General features: G+C 53.2%; 1 protein-coding gene across 5 annotated transcripts in view; it reads left to right on the forward strand.

The window, feature by feature from the left end:
- Nucleotides 1-16749, forward strand: part of EFR3B (EFR3 homolog B) — a 127179-nt gene extending 110430 nt beyond the window's left edge. For 4 of the 5 annotated variants that reach the window (XM_074991425.1, XM_074991428.1, XM_074991427.1 and 1 more), the window contains exons 18-23: nt 4139-4266; nt 5024-5115; nt 7090-7138; nt 7913-8019; nt 9301-9350; nt 9943-16749. In XM_074991425.1, coding sequence (XP_074847526.1) covers nt 4139-4266; nt 5024-5115; nt 7090-7138; nt 7913-8019; nt 9301-9350; nt 9943-10048 — 532 coding nt within the window. In that variant the 3' untranslated portion in view covers nt 10049-16749. The remainder of the gene's footprint in view (nt 1-4138; nt 4267-5023; nt 5116-7089; nt 7139-7912; nt 8020-9300; nt 9351-9942) is intronic. The other variant, XM_074991426.1, reaches the window with a different exon arrangement.
- The last annotated feature ends 4518 nt before the right edge of the window (nt 16750-21267 follow it).

Consider the following 21267-nt stretch of genomic DNA (forward strand, 5'->3'; position numbering starts at 1 on the left):
CCGGTGCTCAAGGCCATAGTGCAAGAAGGCTACGCGGCCTCGAGGACGGGAGTTCAGATCGCCCTGGACGTTGCGGACACAGCAGCACATTCCACAGCAACGGCAGTGGTGATGCGAAGGGAGTCCTGGCTCCAGACTTCGGGTATACCGAGGGATCTGCAGGTGAAGATAGTTGACCTTCCCTTCGACTCACAGAAGCTGTTTGCTGAATCAACTGACTCAGTCCTTCATTCCAGTAAAGATTCAAGAGCCACACTCAGGACCCTGGGGATTTACACCCCTCCATACACAAAGAAAAGGTACTACCCTCAACAAAGACGGTACCAGTACCAGCAACAGTGCCCCCAGTACCACAGGGGTTACGAGCAAGGGCGACATCAACAGCACCAGCAGTACAGAACTCCCAGGCGACGTTCCCAACAGAGCCGTGCGTCCTCGGGGCGGGGCCAAAGGCCACAAGTTTGACATACAGATCCAGGGCTGCGCCATCACTACCATCGCACAAGGTCATCCGAAGCGACTAGTCCACCATCGCCTCCGACCATTCTACAACCAGTGGCAAAGGATCACCACAGACAAATGGGTGCTGGAGATCATAGCCACGGGGTACGCCATCCCCTTCCAGTCGCTCCCACCGTCACGACCTCCACCCAAGCCCCACCTCCAGGAGGCCTCCCATGTAGCGAGGCTCAGGCAGGAGGTGGACCATCTCATGCTCATAGGGGCAGTGGAAAGAGTGCCGGAGCAACTGCAAGGGAAAGGGTTCTACTCCAGGTACTTCCTCACGGAGAAAAAGACAGGAGGCTGGAGGCCCATCTTAGACCTTCGCGGCCTCAACAGGTACCTGCGCAAGCAACGTTTTCGGATGACCACAATTGCCTCCATCCTTACAGCACTGGACGATGGAGACTGGTTCGCAGCCCTCGATTTACAAGACGCGTACTTCCACATAACTATCCATCCGGCTCACCGGCGATTCCTCCGGTTCATGGTAGGCAACGAACACTTCCAATACAAGGTCCTACCGTTTGGCCTCTCCTCGGCCCCCAGAGTCTTCACCAAGACCTTGGCAGTAGTGTCAGCCTACCTGCACAGACAGGGGGTATTTCTTTTCCCGTATCTGGACGACTGCCTGCTCAAAGGGGCCTCGAAGGGGGAGGTTCTGCGCATGATACGCGTCATAGCAAACACGTTCTCTTCACTCGGCCTGGTTATCAATCTGGCAGAATCAAAAATAGACCCCACACAGGACATAGAGTTCATAGGGGCTCACATAAACTCGGTTACAGCGAGAGTATATCTACCAGAGGCTCACTTTCGGGCCATCAGTTCCCTCGTGCAGGTCATCACCTTCAGCCCTACGGTGCCGGTCTTGACGTGCTTGCAGCTGCTGGGCCACATGGCAGTGGCGACGTTCGTAGTACAGAACGCCAGGTTACACATGCGCAGCATGCAGCACTGGCTGGCGAGTGTATACAAACCGGCAGTACACACCGTTCACAGGGTGGTGTCACCCACAGCCAGGGTGCGCAAATCCCTACAATGGTGGGTAAACCCCAGGAACCTGCTAACAGGGGTACCCTTCCACCAGCCGCAAATATCGGTTTTTCTCACTACAGATGCCTCCCTCATAGGGTGGGGAGCGCACATGGGCGAAGAGGTGACTCAAGGACTGTGGTCATCCACGGAACAGTCACTACACATAAATATACTGGAGCTCAGAGCAGTGTTCAACGCCTGCAGACACTTTCGAGACCACATACAAGGCAAAGTCGTCGGGATCAGTACAGACAATACCTCCACCATGTTTTATATAAACAGGCAAGGAGGAGCTCGATCCCGTGCCTTATACGCAGAAGCAATCCGCTTATGGAACTGGTGCATCGCCAACAATATAATCTTGAAAGCCTCATACTTGCCGGGTGCGCACAATGTGAAGGCAGACCAGCTGAGCAGGCGTTTTGCACTCACACACGAGTGGCAGATCCGTCCCGATCTGCTACGGCCGATTTTCCACGCCTGGGGTTTTCCCCAAATAGACCTGTTTGCCACTCAGCACAACAAGAAGTGCCCACGATTCTGCTCCAGGGCAGGACTGGGATGGGGGTCCCTGGGGGACACGTTCGCGATCCCGTGGAGGGGCCCCCTGCTTTATGCGTTTCCTCCCACAGTGCTGATCCACAAAGTCTTGCAGAAAGCCAGGAGGGAAAGGGCCCGGATGATCCTGATAGTCCCAACGTGGGATCGACAACAATGGTTCCCCCTACTCCTGCGCATGTCGGACCGTCCACCGATGCCTGTTCCGGTGGCGCTGGATCTGCTCACGCAAGCCCAGGGGTCCATAGTGCACCCGCACCCCCAAAGCCTGCGACTGCAAGCGTGGTTAATCCATGGCTCAGCTCCCTAGAGAGCACATGCACAGTGGAAGTACAGCAAGTCCTAGAAAGTAGCAGGAGGACTTCCACCAGGAAGACCTACAAGCAAAAATGGACTCGCTTCACGGCTTGGTGTTCTACCAAACAGCTGGCCCCCCTTTTGGTGCCTATACCTACAATACTAGAGTATTTACTGGACCTCAAGAGAGGAGGACTCTCGCTATCCTCGTTGAAGGTCCACCTTGCCGCCATCTCGGCGTTCAGACACGAGGAGGAAGGGCACACGGTGTTCGCCCACCCTATGGTTACCAGGTTCCTCAAAGGGTTGGTAAACCTATACCCACCTCGGAAACCGCTTCCACCTTCGTGGAACTTGGACCTGGTGCTTACCACGCTAATGGGACCACCGTTCGAGCCCTTGGCCACGGTTCCCCTCCGCCTCCTTACAATAAAGACGACCTTTCTTCTTGCAATTACGTCAGCTCGTAGGGTGAGCGAGCTCGTGGCAGTCATGGCAACGCCACCCTGCACTGTTTTTTCCAAGGAGGCGGTAACCATACGGCTGCATCCAGCCTTTGTTCCAAAGTTTCTTCCGAGTTTCACATTAACAAACCTATTGTTCTACCCTCGTTTTATCCAAAGCCTCATAACTCCAACGAAGAGGCGCGCCTACACCTCCTGGACGTGAGGAGGGCGCTAGCCTTCTACGTACACAGGACCAAGTCCTTCTGGAAAACGGATAGACTCTTAGTCTCCCTCGCTCCCAAATCGAAAGGAGAAGGTCTCTCCTCGCAGAGAATCTCAAAGCACATTGTATCCTGCATAAAAATGTGCTACGAGCTCAAAAAGACTCCTTTATCGGCCACTCCCAGGGCTCATTCCACTAGGGCAGTGGCGGCATCAACAGCCTTTTTCAAGGGCGTTGCGTTAAAAGACATTTGCAGAGCGGCGACCTGGTCATCCTACGACACCTTCGCCAAACATTACGCCCTTCACAGGGTATTCCAAGAGGATACCCATCTCTCTGCAGCGGTCCTCTCGGGGACAAGCTGCACATAATCCGATTACCCACCTCCTATCTTGGGTTACTGCTGGGTAGTCACCTATTGTGGAGCACCCACGGGGACACTCGAAGAAGAAAGAAAAGTTACTCCCCGTAGTAACAGTGGTTCTTCGAGATGTGTCCCCGTGGGTGCTCCACTACCCGCCCATCCTTCCCGCTTCGGATCTCTGTTAGTGTTTTGCAGGGGCACCCGAGGCGGTTGGGCGGGGACCGGATCGCGCACGTGGCCAGGAGCGCACAAGGGAGCGGCGCGCGCCGGCGCATGCGCGGTCCGGCAGAAACTGCTTGGAAGATCCGATCTGCGGCGCCGGGCGAGCCCGACACCTATTGTGGAGCACCCACGGGGACACATCTCGAAGAACCACCGTTACTACGGTGAGTAACTTTTCTTTCCCTTCCCCTTGGCTGCGTCTAGGGCATGCTCATCAGCTCCCTTGCGGTGTGGCATCGCCTCCCTGCCGAAGCTTGGGGGGTCAGCTCTGACCTCGCTCGGAGCAGTGTGACTCGGCCGTCCGAGAAGGATCAGGCTGGTTTCAGTGCCTGCCCGAACCGATCAGGCTTCCCTGAGGGGAGCTGGAGCAGTCCCATTCCCCGGTGATCACCTGCAAGTCCTATCGGCCTGTGACAGGCAAGGGCCCTGGTGACCCCGCCTGCAACGTGCCCGAGTGGTCACAGCTTCCCTCCCTGTTCTCTGGCGCAGGCTGACGAAGAACCTAGATCACTTAGTGCCCGAAGTCTTCTTCCGCCAGAGCAAGATCAGCGAGGTGCTGGGAGGCAGCGGCTACAATTCAGAGCGGCTCAGCACGCCCTACATCCCCCAGCTGACAGGTACGGAATGGCGCCTCCCGGCTCGCTGGGCTGGCTCCGTGTAAGAGGCATGATTCATCTGCTAGTCCTGAGCACCCCCGAACGGAGCAGCCGGGGCAGCTTCCTCCTCCTTGCCTGCAGCATACTGTCTGCCCCATTGTGCAGCTGGGCAGACTGGCTGGGAGATGGGGGGTACTTGCCCACTCACCCAGGTGGCATGCATGGAACTGGGGCGGGACTGCCAGAGTCCTTGGAGCCCCCGGCTCAGTCCTCAAGAGGGCATTAGCTTGCCAGAGGCAGAGCTGCCCTGTGGCTAGAGCAGGAACAGGGCAAGAGAAAACCTAAGTTCAGGTCCTTGCTGTGCTGTAACCCCCCTGCATGACCTTTGTCAACTCACTTAGCCCCTGTGTCTCAGTGCGCCCCCTGTACAATGGGGATCGCAGCCCTGGCCTGCCTCATGCAGGCCTGAGTGCACTGTGAGCAGCTCTGATGATGCAGCAGAAGGCACCCAATCACCTTGGTGGGGAAGGAGCAGAACCGAAGGGACTGCGAGGGTCACCTAGTGTAACTCCCCACCGAGATGCAGAGTTTGTGGGGTCACCTGCCCAAGGCAGCTGGCTGTCCAGGCTCCCTTTGAAAACCTCCAGCGAAGCTGCTTCCACAGTCTCTGCCTGTGTCCCTCTTCTGGCGCAGACAGCCCCCTTCCCAAGGGTCTCCCTGGGGTGGGGCGGGCGAGGGTCTCTGCCTTGCTGACGGACTGGCCGCTCCTCTTTTCCAGACGAAGATCGCTTGTCCAAGAGGAAGAGCATCGGCGAGACCATTTCCCTCCAGGTCGAGCTGGAATCGAGGAACAGTCCTGAGAAAGAGGAGGTACCGGGTGCTGCCTGCTCCAGCGGGCCTGAAAACTGTCCTGGCCAATGCACTGTGTCACCAGCAGGAGGCGGGTTACTGCCTTGCCTAGACAGCTCCTCTGCGAACGCCCCATGTCCGGAGCTGGCTGGGCCAGCGGGGAGCTTGCTTGGGGCAGCCATTTCCCTATGGAACCTAGGGACAGCAAATCCCTCTCAGACCACAGTGTTACCCTGAAGGGGGCAATTTCCTGCCTGGGCACTTTTCCCCATGGACTTTTCCCCCAGCCCTGACTCCTGCTCCCCCACCCCATGCTCAACCCCCCACCCCCTTAAATTTCTCCCAGGTACTGTCACAGTGTGCCCCGATCCCCTTTCCCAGCTACCTCCAGTCCCTGGGGGCCGGGGGGGAAGCAGTACCACCGTACCTGTAAGAAATGCATTGCCCCATCTGAGACTTGTTGTTCACCAGCAGCAGACTTGGCTGCACCTTACCCTTGTGGTTGGAGACTCAGCCCCCCTCCGCACCCTGCCCAGAGGCCCCAGGATCTCCAGGGAATTTCAGATGTGCTCATGACACCGATCCTGCTCGGCTCCTCGACTCGGGCTGGCTAGTGGTTTCAGCGCCTTTGGATGCACAGGCTCTGTGGGAGCAGAACACCCCCAAAGACAAGCCAGGGCCAGCCCCCAGGGAGAAGCATTTCCATCTGACCTGCTTCCTCTCCCCAAGAGCTCCTGTTTTCACAGGGCAATGCTGCCGACTGGATAAACTTCCATTAGCCTTCATGGCTGAGCGCTGTGTTGGCATCTGCGTGCTGCAAGCAGCTGAGCGCTGATTCCCCTGATGTGTGGAACAGGGCAAGGGGAGCAGGCCTTGTGCGCCCCAGTGCCCTCCTCACAGCCTCTGGGCTCTCCAGCCTTCCCCAGCCCACAGCATACTGGTTCCCATTGCTTCGCTCTCAGAGAGTTGCAGCCGCTGCTTGTTGAGCCTTTGGCCTTCCTGGCTGGCAGTACGAGGGAGACCACCCAGTCCCAAATGGGCAGGGTGGTCCCAGAAGGCCCCTTACAAGTCCCAGCCCTGCGCTGACTGACCCTAGGGCATATGTCAGGGCACTCTGTGCCACTGCTTTTCACCTGCCTAAGGCCCATGGAGAGGGAAGGGCAGCTGAGGTGGGTCCTGCCCTCTTCTCCACGAATCCTCATCCCCTAGCTAGCCTGGAAGCCGGAGCCGGACTGTGGTAAGAGCTGCCCTAGGGAGCCCTGAACAGTGCGCTCCAGGAGGCAGGGCCCTATGTGGACTTACACATCTCCTATTGCTGGAAGGGACCTTGGGAGGTCACCAAGTCCAGTTCCCTGCCCTCTTGGCAGGACCAAGCACCATCCTCTGTTTGCCCCAGATCCCTAAATGGTTCCCTCAAGGACTGAGCTTGCAGCCCTGGGTTTAGCAGGCCAAGGCTCAACCCGCTGAGCCATCCCTCCTCTGTAATCTAGGGGCTGTGCTCAGGCCCCTGAGCCCCCTGCCCAAGGCAGTTGGAGGGTCCCCAGCCACTTGGGCTCCCTGGGTGGCTCTGACTACTGCCCAGGGGCAGCTTTCAGGGAGGAGGAGGCGGCTGGATGGAAGCTCAGGGAAGAGGAAGGGCAGTAAGTAGGATCTTGGGGGAAGAGTGGGGCAGGGATGGGGCGACATAGGGGAGCAGAGCTTCTACCTTTCTCCTGCTTTTGCCTCTGGGAAAGCGTTTGCCCTGGAGGAACCAGGAGACTCTAGGCTGACTGGTACCGCACAGGCCGGTTTGTTTCACCCAGGTACCCTGGCTTGCGCCCCAAAGGTATCGCCCCCAAGTGGCGAACCACACTGCTGCAGGACCGCCTCACCAGCATGGGCTTGGTGCTTGAACCCCAGCGTCCTTACTTAACTGCAACCACCTTCTCCCATCTCTCTCCTCTGTGCTCGAAGACGGGCTGCCCTGGAGGGGTAACCTTTGTTCTCTTCCCCTAGAGAGCCCCGGCCGAGGAGATCACGTATGAAACCCTGAAGAAAGCGATTGGTAAGCAACTGAGTCGCCTTCCACAGAGCGTAAAGCCAGACGAGATGGTTGGAGCCTCTTGTCTGGCACGCAGTGTGTGCTGGGCTGTACACGAGCACCCCATGCTGCTGCGCTAAGCCCCAGGAGCTGGGTTACTCAGCGCACAGAGGAAAGGCTGAGCCCTGCGCGCGTGACTGGGGGGCCTCCGACTTTCCCTCTTCCCGTGGTCTGCTCTGAACCTGGCGGGAAGCGTCAGGGGGGTTTCAGATGCGCTGTGCTGAGTGAGTGGAACCCCCTCTCCACACTGCACATTTCACCCCAGGCCCAGTCTGCATCTCTCACACCAAGAGACCCCCCGCCCAGGGCTGGAGAGAGGGCTGGCTAGTGGGCTGAGCACAGGCCTGGGAGGCTGGAAGTGTTGGGCTGGGTGTGGTGCTGCCTCTGGCGCCCTTTTGGCCTTGGGCATGTTGCCTGAGCCAGAGTTCTCAAAGGAGCCCCTTGGTGTTTGGGGGCATCGGTGTCTGGGTGCCTGTGATTTTTCAGGGGTGTTGAGCCCCCACAATCCCAGACACAGTAGCTGTGCAGCGTTGACCTCTGCTTGCTTGTCTGGCATACCGGGGTGACCAGGAGTGGCAGGAAGATGCTGTGCTCTGGGTACTCTCTAGAGGGCTCTGAGCACAGTGTACACCCTCCTGAGGGCTGGGCTGGCCTGTGCGTAGCCCCAGAACCCACAAGCAGAATGATTGAGACTCAGGAGCTGCACCGAGCGCTTTCACCATTGCTTTGCGCCTTCAGTAGACAGCGTGGCCGTGGAGGAGCAGGAGCGGGAGAGGAGGCGGCAGGTGGTGGAGAAGTTCCAGAAAGCTCCCTTTGAGGAGATTGCAGCTCACTGCGGTGCCCGGGTGAGTCCCTTCTCCTGGCCTCTTGCCTGGCCCCTCTGATTATTACGCAGGCCGGAGGATGTGCTGGGCCTGTCCCACTGGGTCATAAAACCAAAGAGAGGCCAGTCACAGAACCATAGAATCCAAGGGCTGGAAGGGACCTCAGGAGGTCAACTCCAACCCCTTGCTCAAAGCAGGACCAACCCCAACTAAGTCATCCCAGCCAGGACTATGTCAAGCTGGGACTTAAAAACCTCTAGGGATGGAGATTCCACCATCTCTCCAGGCAACACATTCCAGTGCTTCACCACCCTCCTGGTGAAGTGGTTTTTCCTGCTATCCCACCTGGACCTCTCCCACCGCAACTTGAGACCACTGCTCTTTGTTCTGCCATCCATCATTACTGAGAACAGCTTCTTCCCAATCCCCCTTCAGGGAGCTGAAATCTGCTATCAAATCCGCACCCTCCCCCCACCCCACCCCCATCCGTAGACTAAATAACCCTAAAGCCCTCAGCTTCTCCTCACGTGCTCCATGACTAGCCAGGTTATGAGCCACACTTCGCCTGTCTGCTAACAGATAACAGCCAGCTACTGCAACCCACTAGCCAAGTGATTCCGTTAGCTCACGCCGCAGAGGCCCACAGGTCAACCCCTGCTGGCTATGCATGTTGTGAAAGTCCGAGAAGCCCCTGACGCTGTGAGACCCCTGGAACTGGGTGGTCTATAGGCCTGACTGATCCTTAGACCTTTCTGTGGTAAATGCCCCGAAGTCCCTTACGTGCGAGAGAGAAGGATCTCATGTGTCACTACGGAAATGCAGCCACTTCGGGGATGGAGCAGAGCAGCTCTCCAGCGGCGTACGGCACCATGGCTCTGCCCTTAGGGACGGGAAGCCGTGTCCAATGAAAATCACCAGGCAGAGGCAGAGCAGAGTAATCCAGAGCTGGATTTGGCCAGGCCCCCTGCTCCTGTGAAGGATGCCAGGGGAACACCAAAGACCCGATTAGGCTGAAATCCTGATTCCAAGCTCCAGCGAAGGCTGGGCTGGGCTCTCCACGCACCCTTCCCTGCCACGCTGCAGAGGTGCTCAGCACCGGCGCAGGAGAGAGGCGGGCTCCCGCCTGCTTTGTCTCCACATCCCAGGGAGGGGCTCTGGGCAAAGGAGCAAACTTTATCCACCCCCATTGTTACCAGCCCTGAGGCACTGCGGTATGGGGTCCCCGGGTGGGGCTCTGCAGCTGTAACAAGCTCTGCGCTGGGCATACCCTCGGCTCAGCGGCGTTGTTGTTGTTGGTTGCAGGCCTCGCTGCTGCAGAGCAAGCTGAACCAGATCTTCGAAATCACCATCCGGTGAGCGTCGGGCTTTTTGGGGAGAGGACAGTCGGGTGGGGACCCCACTCTGCAGTTGGCGAGAGGCCGGTGAACTGCGGTGCTGGGTGGTCTGGGCAGGAGGCAGCCGCAGTCTGGCCCATTCTTACCATGGAGCCAGAACCTGGGAGGAAACAGCGCCCACCCCCATAGAGCTCCAGCTGAGCCAAGCGCACAGGGCACAGCTGCGTTGTGAGATAGTGCAGGGGTCCCACCGGTGAGTGCAGGAAGGCTAGGCCGGAAGAGGAGAGGAAGGTCGGCCTGTCGGTTGTATCAGGCCTTGGGGTTGTTCACTTTGCCTCCAGTCTGCCTCATCCCCAGCCAGCCCCTTTATCTTCTCCGGTTTGGCCCTGATATGGAGTGACTGGTTGGAATTGTCTTCATGTCACCAGCTGCGTTATGATAAGCCTTTGCCATTGGTAACAGGGTGGCAGGCTCCTGAGTTAAGAGGGAGAAAGTGTCACTGTGGGCAAGAGATGGGCAGAGCCCCGGTATGGGCTGGGTCCTCGTTTTTTGGGGATGAGGAAGTGTGGACAGTCCCTTTAACTCTCCCCCTCTGTCGGTGACATTGCAGCCCACCCCCAAGCCCATCCGGTACCATCACAGCTGCCTATGGCCAGCCCCAGAACCACTCCGTCCCGGTGTATGAGATGAAGTTCCCAGACCTCTGCGTGTACTGAGAGCCAACCTGCAGGCCAAGAGAAGGCATGAATGAACCTGAAGAAATCAATAACCCTAGAGGAAAACCCCTCTCCGAGGACTCTTCAGTCTTCCCTCTTCCCAAGCAACACCCCTGAGAACACCCTGTGGTTCTTCAGCCATTTACACCAATCGAATGATTTTTCTTTGCCACCCGATTTCCTCTCACCTAGTTTCACCGCCAGGGTGACAACGCACAAGCCTCGAGGATCTTCAGGAGGGAGTTTCAGAGCTGTGAAGAAGTGGGGGAGGGCGCAGACGTGGCTGGGGTTTGTTTCCATTTTTAGAAGCAAGTTAGAGGATTGGTGGGTTTTTGCGGGTGTCGGGGGGAGGTCAGAGAGGCAGCATTTGCCGTCTTGACATCCCACCACAGAAGGCAAGTCGCTGGTAAGTCATTGACATCCCATCACTGAAAGCAAGATGTTCCTCAGCCCGTGGTCCGTTTAGGAGAGTTCTTTCTCAGCAGGGTGCTGCGGTCCAAGCGTGGGGTCTTCCGTATTTCATAGAAGAGGCGAGTTGGGCCGTCTGGCCTGACTTCCTAACACAGGCCTCTAGGGCTAAGGGTACTTGAATGAAGGACGCAAGCTTGTTGCAGAAGGTGAATTCTGATTGCCTTAAGACAGTCCAAAGCAGCCCAAGAGTCCAGGTCCACCCAAAAACACTAGTTGTCAGAGCTGGACGCCTATTCAAAAAAAAAAAAGATAATTTTTGTGCTTCAGGGTCATCAGATACGTATTTGCCTTTCCAGTATTATTGATTTAAGAAGACAAAGGGCTGGTCGACAGGTACCATCAAGGCAAATGCCCCTGACTTTTCCTACATGTTCTCAGTTGAATGGGAAGTGTTTCCTGTGATGATTCAGCTTGTGTGCATCTCCCACTGTATGGAGTGAGCGCCCACAGTCCGAACGGCCCAGCCCTGTGCTGGGAACTGTTAAAGGCCATACTTTGTGTGAGCTGAGGGCCAGGGGCTCATGGCCTTTTGTGGGAGGAGGATCTGCTCTGAGATCCTATAAGGTCTAAGTTGCACAGTACTTGGGGAGACCCTGTAAGTCTTAGGTGGCTACTGATGGCATTTCAAAGAGGACCAGAGTTCTGGCCACCATCGCTGCCAAAGTAGCAGCGGCTGGCGCTCTGAGCCCTTTTGAAATGCTGGGCCTGGGGTCGGCTGCTCCCACCTCCACCCCCCGTCAGCAGGTCTGTCTGGTACAAAGCTGCCTGTGGAAGACCGAGGCCCCAATCCTACAGGCCATGAGCTAGAACTGTACTGAGGAGCAGAGAGGGAGACACAATTAAGGGTGGGCCAGCCCTGGAAAAGCCAGAAGCCAGCGGTTGCGGCGGCAGCAGCAGCAGGAGGAGTGAAATGGGGACAGAGGGAAAGGCCCATTAAAGTCTCCAGTTGCAGACATTTCCCTGCTGCCCAAAGGGGGCCTTGAAAGGTTGTGCGTGTTATGTGCAGACAGTTCCGCAAGGGCAGGAAGGCACCTACCCTAGTTCAGACACTGATTACCTCCTTCCCTCCACCCCGCCTGCCCCACTTTTCACATCATCCCAGTGTTCCGTTGGGGCTGAAATTTCCCTCACTCAAGCCCTGACTCCCTCCAGGAAAGGGGCCCGAGAGCAAAACAGAAATTAATTCTGATTTTTGAACAATGAAAACAATGCCCCCAGGTTCCCTCTACTCCCCAGACCAGCTGTGAAAGTGGAGGTGTTGTACAGGCAGAGGAGACCTGGCATCGCCTAGCTCCAAAGCAGGCATTCCAGTCTATTTGCCATCCTACGCCTGCCCCTGCATTTTCCTCCAGCTGTGGTGGCTTTATAATCCCATTTCCTTGTTCCCTACGATGTTTTCCTTCCCCTTGGAGCTGGAAGAAAACGCCAGTAGACGGAGGAAATTGGTTCACTTTCATCCCTGGGATAAAATGATCTATTCAATGAGGAGCTTTTGTGGGGACAGACCCACTTCATCTGTCCCACGAAAGCTCATCACCGAATAAATCACTTTGAAGTGCGACATGTCTGCTGGTTTGTTTTGTTAGAATACAGACTAACACAGCTGCTTCTCTGTTACTAACCCTGCTATAGTTAAAGTCTCAGGTTCCAAGGCTAGAAGAGGATCACTGTGACCATCGCGTGTGAGTGCTGGTAGGACACAGCCCAGGGACCTGCCCCATGGTAGTTCCTAGAGCTTTTAGGAGAACACCTGGTCTTGATTTAAAAATGGTCAGTGCCCAAGAATTCACCACGACCCTGGGTAATTTTTCCCAGTTGTTTGCTACACTCACTGTTAAAAACAACACTGCATTGGCTGTCTGAACTCACCTAGCTTCCTCTGTCAGCCATTAGACTGTTCTCTGCACCATCAGGGAGCCTGTTTTTAAATATTTGCTTCTCATGCAGGTGCTTACGGAAACTGGGATCAAATCACCCATTAATCTATTTAATATTCAAATGTTCGCTGAGCTTAACAATTGTAATTACAAACGTTTTGTTACTAAATGAAGTAACATCATCAATCAGTGCCTAGTGAGAGATACTCTAAAACTGGTCTTTATAGAGTCCTTTTACATAGTCCTAATCAATGATTAGTTCTTAATTGGTTACACATGCCTTCCAAGTTAAACCGACTGCCAATGACCACATTCTCATTAGTTGTTCTTCTATTATGTCTCGATCTCATGGGTTCAAACCCCTTAATCTTCTCACTGTGAAGCTAAGCCAATTGAATTCCTTGAGTCTCTCACTGTAAAGCAGGTTTTCTGATCCTTTAATCATTCTCGTGGCTCTTCTCTGACCCTGCTCCAGACTTTCAACGTCTTCCTTGCATTGTGAGCACCACAACATGACCCAGGATTCCAGCACAGGTGCTGCAGGTCCCAATACAGTGGTACAGTAATCTCTATCCCTGCTCAGGATTCCCTGGGTGAGGCATCCAAAGGCTGCATTAATCCTTTTGACCACAGCATCATGCTGGAAGCTTATAATCCATGACTCCAAAATCTTGGTGAGGGTCACTGCTTCCTGGATAGAATCCCCACCCTGTAAGTAGGAGCTGCATTCTTTATTCCTAGTTGGATGTATCTATTGAGGCTTTGTCTATGCAAACTCGCACCGGTTTTATTGAACTGGTTCAGTTCGGTTGATAAACAGCCTCAGAGGGGCAGCCGTGTTCGTCTGCAGCTTCACAAATAACAAGAGTCCTGTAGCACCTTAAAGACTAGCAGATTTATTGGGTCAAACCGTCTGTGTGGTTACATTCTGTTGTTTTGGTTTGATTGGGCTCTTTTAGCTTAGCATAGGGTGACCATATCTCCCTGTCCCAAATAGGGACAAGGAGACATGGGGGGGCGGGGACAGGCAGCTCCTCCAAGACCCAGGGAGCCAGGCAGGAGGTGGCAGCCGCTGGCACTTCCCAGGAGCCCCAGGGAAGTGGCACCTTCCCACGCTCTCCCTGCTTCCCTGAGGCTGGGGAGGGGGTGGCCAATACGGGACAATTCGTACCTTTTTAAAAAAAAAAAAAAAAAAAAAGAGGATGCCTTTTCAGAGTCCCACATACGGTGCCATCCCACCCAATACAGGATGGATGGTCACCCCAGATTAGCCCAGTTTTTTTCGCTCAATTTAAACGTAACCGAAGTAAGCCTGGTTTGAGTCAGTATCAGAGTGCCCATGCAGCCTTTCATGGAAGCGTAGCTACGGGTCTGTCTGAACTATGGCAGGAATTGACGCTCCAGCGATGGATCCACCAAACATCGATGTATTGTGTCTGCTTAAATACAATAAATTGATCTCTGAGCACTCTCCCATCGATTCTGGCACTCCACCAACAGAAGGGTAGTCGGCGTGGATGGGAGAGCAGCCTCTGCCGACCTTACTGCATGTAATACACTGTGGTGAGTAGGTCGACTTTGTCGGGAAAGCCACATTCCGCTGGGGTACAATGTCCCCCAAAGGTCCGAGGCTGGAGGTCAAAGCAGTGAGGCAAGAGTGAGATCTAAAAGGAAACTTTATTTGCATGCATGCAGGTTACCAGCTTCCAAAGAAGTGGGAGCCCTGAGAATCAGTTCTCAGGACTCTTTATACAGTTTGTTTAGGCAGTTCAGTAATTAATTGTCGTCTTTAACATACGAAAGTCTGAGCAGAATTGTCCTGGGACGTGTCTGCAAACACCAGCTGTGCTTGAGGCCAGTTCACACTACAAAGGTATGTGACAACACAGACAGAGGAGCCTACAGGATAAATTGTCTCTAGGCGACAAGGTAGGGACTTCAAAGAGGTGCAGATGAGCCCCTAGTATCCTCTTACAGAGTGAGGTCTGGTTAGTGTGGAAAAGAAAAATTTTAACCTTTACAGCATTTTTTGCCCCACAGACCTTTAACCCTTAGAGCAGTTTTTTCCCCCCACAACTTCAGCTACACTGTTTGCAGAGCGGAAGTAGATCAATGGCTCCATGTAATGTACAGAAGGCCTAAGCGTAAAATGCACACGAGGGACCTGAGTCTCCCCTGCCTCGCGATTTGTGCAGTCATTGACACCTGTGCAAAGTGAGAGGTGAGTGGGTGAAAATGCTGCCAGATCCCTAGGGCAGAGTTTTACAGGGCCTTTGCACAGATGCGAGTGATTGGACAAAGCACTAGATGGGACAGTCAGACCAGCTCTGCTGCTAAATACTCGGAGGTCAACCATTCTTGCAACTGCAGCAGAGAAAAGATTTTCAGACAGAAATGTGATAATGTGAGTGGCAATTTCTCCCTTCTTAATGGCTCAGGGGTCAGCTTCTCCGAATGTTCTCATCCCTCCCGTTTTCATTTGTCAGTGTAGAACTCTAGGGTAGACAAGACCTGAGTCTGTAGTGTAACCAAAGCCCAGGAAGGCTCAGTAAACCCTGCTGAAAGACACCATTCAGTCTGCCTTCTTTTGCCATAAAGAAACAGCAGGTCACAGAGCCACTCTGCCCACCCTTTGCATCTTAGAGTTAAATTTACACTCTCTGGGCCTCAAAGCTATTCTCTTAGGCTGTGTCTATGCCTAGAGAAATCTTCGAAATAGCCATGCTAATGGCCATTTTGAAGAATACTAAAGACATGCTGAAATGCATATTCTGCTCCTCATTAGCATGCCACCAGCCGTGGCACTTCGAAATTGCTGCATTTCGCTCCAGCATGGCTCGGCCAGATGGGTTGTTTTCAAAAGGACCCTGCCAACTTCAAAATCCCCTTATTCCTGTCAGCAGATTCACCAGTTCACTGCAAAAGTCTCCTGTATGCAAGGTTACTTGCAATTGGTCAGGACCTGGGTCAGCAACCAAAATAGCAAGAAGAGCCATTTTTTCCAATTTGGTAAAACGCTCAGTAATTCAAGAGCCGCAATGCATGTTAATACAAGACAGTCCTCAATAAGTAACATCAAACCGTACTTTTTGTAAGCTCTGTTTCAGAACAGTGCGCACACGATTTGCAATGTGCTGCATATTTACTGCAGGATGTTCACAATTCTTTACATATTCCATGTCCTCACGCTTTACATGCGTGCGTCAGTACTGCTGTCTTCCTGACTTTCGCTCCCAAACCATCTCTCTGTCTGAAGGATGCCAGGTGAAGTTATCCAACATTTCGAGATCACATATCGTTTGCTGTTTCGATATGAGTTGTTCATTTATGGCCTTTTAAATGTTCACCATTTATCGAAAATAATCAGGAGGGTGGGGTTCTTTTGTTTGTTTTTTTACTTTGCAATTATAGCGCGGGGAGCCACAAAGAAGTCCTTAAAGAACTGCATGTGTCCCTGGAGCCAAAGGTCGTGGATCGCTGGGTCAGCTTAAGTCTCACGGTATTGATTCTGTTTCCTGATTGTGTAAGTGCACAAGAAGACACATCCCAGTGTTGGTATTCATCTGTGCAATTTTAAAAGGTCATTTCCGTGAATGTTCAAGCTAGTGATGTTTGGTCACTCAAATGGTCATGGCAAAATTCACCCGGCTCTACGAGCAATGGAGCAGACCCTCCTCACTTGATTTTTTTCACGACCAACTTCCCATTAAAGGCAAAGGAAGCTTTGCCTCAATAAGGACTTCATGAATGTACCTGTTATTTGGGAACAGTAATAGGAGCTTCCAGCAGAAGGGATTAGAAGGTGGGACGAAAAATCAGAGACGGGACATTGGAGTGGGTGGCCAGTCTGTCACTTCCTGCATTGGCTTAATTGGCTGAGAGTGATTGTGAGCCTCCTCTAAAAAACGGCGAGGGACAGTATCTTAGCTGAGACTGAAGGACCCCTCTTCCTTTACTTTAGAATTGCTCCAAACCAGTGAACAAGCCTGTGGTGAGATGCTTCCACCCTCTCCTTGGAAATAGTTTCCTATATTTGCACTAAGAGTTGACTTTTGACACATAATCTCCATCTGTAAATGTCTTCAACAGTGCATTGTGATTGTACGTACCATGTAGACCTTGGGAGTATAGATACTGTATATATCTATATTAGATATAAATATATTTATATAAGCCTGGAATAGGTGCATGGCAAGTTTCCATTTCTGTGTTTCAGGAGCATTAAATCACATTTTTGTGTGAGTAACAGAGGGCAGGAATAAGTTGTCTGAGTTGCTAAAGGTCACATTTTGGTAAGGGGGGGTGTTGATATTTTCAAGTAAGTCATCTCTGCCCTTTTCAAATAAATGTTAATGTTGTTCTGTTGTGGTGCTTTGAGATTTTTCATAATGGGAGCACGTTGAGAGCCAAGAATGTTAACTACCCTTAGACACTCATTTCATGGAGACAACAGGAAAAGCCAACACGGTTTCTTTATTTGTCCCTTTGAGGGCATGTTAAAGCTGCAGATGAGCATAAACTGGATTTCTTGGGTCTGATTCTCCTCTCTAATGCGAGCTTTATACCCATCCACTTCCACACAAGTCAAAAGGCCAGCTCCCTCGTTGGTGTAGATGTAGGGAATGTGGCAGAAGGAATGCAGTGCTGCTGAAGGCTGGGAGGAATGAGTCTCCCAGAGGTCATCTGCATGAGAATGCAAAAGGTGTGCATGTGTGGGGTTACATAAATTGACATCAATCCTTTGACTTCACTAGAGCTATTGCCGACTTATCCTGGTTGAAGTTCTAGTCCAGTAGAGCAAAAAAGGTGGGAAAAGACTTCCTTTTCCCTTCATGTAACACAAGAACCAGGGCTCACCCCATGAAATTAACAGGCAGCAGGTTTAACACAAGCACAAGGCTGTATCTCTTACAGTCCACCTGTGAATTCTGCCATGGGAACTTGAGAAGGCCAAAAGTATAACTGGGTTCATAAAAGAATGAGAGGAATTCATGGAGGACAGATCCGTGAGTGGCTATTAGCCAGGATTGTCAGGGATGGAACCCCCTAGCATGAATGTCCCTAAACCTCCGACTGCCAGAAGCTGGCAATGCGTGATGTGATGGATCACTAGATATTTGCCCTGATCTGGTAGTTCCTTCTGAAGCTCCTGAAAGACAGGACGCTGGGCTGAATGAACTGTTGCTCTGACCCCGTATGGCTATTCTTAAGGAGATCCGAGAGGGATAGAAAGACGTTCCCTATTCAGCAACGAAGGGTCCTGTGGCACCTTATAGACTAACCGAAAAGTTTAGAGCATGAGCTTTCGTGAGTTAACTCACTTCTTCAGATGTTCCCTATTCACTGTCTCCATTCAGACATGGTTTTACAGACCTCTCATAGCTGGTCTGAGCGCCATGATCCAGCTGTGTGGCCTCGCTTAGTTTTGCCATCATTTTGGAGATGAACTCAGAAGCCGGCTGTCGTGCTTTGGTGCAGGCACTTCAGTTCTGTCTGTGCTACAGCGTGAGACCGATGCAGGGCAGCTTACGTCAACCCAACGAAGAAGTGTCTGTTTTTAAATGTTATGTAGAGTCAAGGGCGAGGCAGATAGGTCAACGCTGTGTCAGCATGCATGCTGCGTTGTGTTGCCTGTTTCTGGCTTTCCCACAATGATGGTACAATTAACACAAGTGCTCCTGGAGAGGACGTGCGTGGCCAACACAAGGAATGATGTGTAGGCAGGTCCAAGCGACGACATTACAGAGGAGGCAGTAGGCTGGGTTGACACTGTTCTCTCATTACTGTCAATAATCCACCTCCCTGAGAGGTTGTAGCTTTGTCAATGTGATATTTGCCCAGCACTGTCTACCCAGGGGCTGGGCCAGCTTAAGTGGGTTTCTGCTGGGCTGGCTTTTTCACAGCCGAGCTACCACGGCTTCCTGGTCTTAGCCCTGAGTGTTATGCACAGCCGTCTTTCGGAGGCTGCTCCCTGCTTCGCTGGTGGATGGGCAAGGAGAGAGCAATGAAGCCAGGTCCCTGGAGATCCTCTCTGTGAGCAGCAGGCTGGTGTGTGCCCAAGCCGTATCTTGTTCATGTATTTGAACAGCAGCCTGTTGCTTTGGTATCTAAAAGAGAAAGCAAGGAAAGCAGGGCAAAAAGTAGGCCCAGCAAGAACTGGACCAACCCAAGCCCTCCTCCCTCACTGCTTCTGGAGGGTAGCAAGGGAAGGAAAGTCGCTCCATGCACCCCAACTTTCCATTAGCACAGACCATGTCTTACCTTTGCCTCAGCAGGGCCTTTTCTCTGAGCTGCTGGAGTCCCTCATCTAAACGCCCTCCTCTGCTCTGCCCGTGGCTGAGAAGCAAACTGGCAAACAATTTCTTTTGACCTCCTAAGGTGAGGGAGCGAGGGAGGGAGCTGCCCGCAGGTGCCTTGGAGCCTGCAAATGGAGAGACACACGGGCTGTGAGGAGGGACCCATGAGTGCCAGATTGCTGAAGTAGTTCCTGAGGGAGGTTGGGTGGAGGCTGGGATCAGAGGCATGGAAGAGGGGAAATGAGAATCAGGGTGGTCCAGGGGCACCCAGGCACAAGGGGGCACGTGGAGGTAGCCAGCTTGTTTGTGCCCCTGCTTCAGGGGAAGCTGGACAATTGTGGGATGCCCTAATTCCCAAATGCTCCTCAGTGGCCTGACTCTCACCTGCGTGGAGATGTCCCCAGATACACTGTGCTCACACCAGGCTTTCCCCTGTCGTCGTGAAGCTGCGACCAACTCTGTCTCGCACAAAGCAAAGAACTGGCCTTAGCTGAGCCTTCCCACATCCCCAACGAGCCGGACATGCCGCCTGATTCCAGCTGGCCTTGGTCCTTGGCCTTCTGCCCTTGGCCTTGCTCCTACTTAGGCCTTTCACTGTTACAGCTGGAAGCGTGTCCACTTCAGCCAGGCCAAGCTACATTTGTCACCTTTCTAAAGGATGGTAACTGGTCACCCAAGGCCCCGCCCCTGCTCTGCCTTGTTCCCCAGAAGCCCTACCCCAGCTCCACCTCTTATCTCTAGGCCTGCCCCCTTCTCTGCCTCTTTTCCCCCAAGGTCCCGACTCCGCATTGCTCTCCCCCATCCCACCCTTGAGCAAAAAACCCTGGGCATAAGGTCTTGTCAAATAGCATGCAGATGAACACGCACCAAAACCCAAGCGATCCATGTCAACACTGAATAGGTGGTGATCCTAGGCTGAGCTAACTTGGGCATAACAGCTGCTTGCCATACTTGATGCCTTACAGAGGAGCCGGGGCGGGGCGGGGAGCCAGTAGAAAAAAACGAGCCTGATTTCAGGGGGCCTGGAGTATTAGGCCGGGTGGTGTGAGCAAGCTGGTCCCTGTCTTTCCCTAAAATTAGCTAGCGCCCGAGGCAGCTCTCTATGGAATTCCCATAGAGCCCAGTCCAAAGCCCAGACTTCTGTTGATTTCAGGGGCCTTTGTGTGCTCTGATAATGAGCTTCATCCAAAGACCTGAATCTGCTGTCTTAAGGGTGACAGGCTCAACAACTCAAAGCCATGTAGGGATGAAAGGGACTTTATGACATCATCAAGTGGAGCCCTCTGTGCAGAGGCAGGACAAAGTAAACCTAGATCAGCTCCAACAGGTGTTCAGCCAGCTTATCCTTAGAAGCCTCCAAGGTCGAGGATGCAGCAGCCTCCCTTGGAAGCCTATCCCAGTGCTCAGCCAAAACGTTGGCCACTTCTTTAGTATAGATCATCATCATCTTCCAACATCATTTCCCAGCCTTGTGGCTGCACTCGCTGAAGGGCAGCACTTTGCCCAATGGGTCTGATGTCTCCACTAAGAGTGCCATTTGTCCACCAGCTGACTCAGCATGCTAGAAATAAACATGTCAGGTGCGTTTAGTTTGGGGACTATCCCCTGTCTGAAATGGGATCCAGTAGGGATGTGTTGAGCATTCAAGCCAAGCCACCACCATCGCCTTTGACCCTCCTGAGGGACAAGGGGCCTTAGAACGGACAGCTTTGGAAACATGTGCCCCTTATTTAATCACTCTGAAGAAAGGGCTGTTCTCATTCTGCTGCGTACATCATGGGAATACGAAGCAGCCTTAGGAGTGGAACCTCTTGACAATAGACCAGAACTCCCCAGCTGGTGGCTGGGAATTATTTGATGTCCAAATAGCACCTGTCCTATGTAATCCTCTCACCTCCATTGTTGTTCTGATGCTACTGTCAGTTGGTGGCTGCTGCTCCAACAGGCTTTCAGGAGGCAGGTTTCAACAACAGCGAGGAACGCAGGCAGGCTTCTGCAGCTGCACGTCAAAGGTAGGCGTAGGTTTCTCGTCTCGTCCTTCACCCCAGGGCGTCGCGAGGTGCCAGTGCTCCTCATCAGCCCTTAAGAACTAAATATAGCCAGAGAGCAGCAAGCAAAGCAGGCAATTGTGCCTTGCTTGCCTGCTAAGTGGGCTGCACCTTTTTCAGATTTTCACGGTTGCAATTAACTGCTGTTTTGCTGGAAGGAATAGGCCCAAGAATCCAAGATGTTAATGTAACTCTGCGACTCTATAGCCTGAGATGATGTCACACGTCTGGCGCATTCATGGACAGAGATCTCCATCGCCTTAGTCCCAACACCCCCTTTTATTATTAGCGGTGACTGTGACATTGTCTGAGACGTTGACTACCTTTTAGCGAAAGTTGGAGTCAGTTCTGCCAGCCCCTGGTTTTTGCCGCACTACCACAACCCTACCTCCGCTGTACCCCCATAGGCGTCACTAGAAGGACCAGGGTTGGAGGCAGTTTACTGCTTCCCAGGTTGTAACAATTCCCAGCTCCTTAATGTGAGAGAGCAACTGTACCAGTTAGGAATTGCGGTTTCTGATTTCCTT

The sequence above is a fragment of the Carettochelys insculpta genome, chromosome 3 (genome assembly GCF_033958435.1).
Source record: "Carettochelys insculpta isolate YL-2023 chromosome 3, ASM3395843v1, whole genome shotgun sequence".
Classification (NCBI taxonomy): Eukaryota; Metazoa; Chordata; order Testudines; family Carettochelyidae; genus Carettochelys; species Carettochelys insculpta.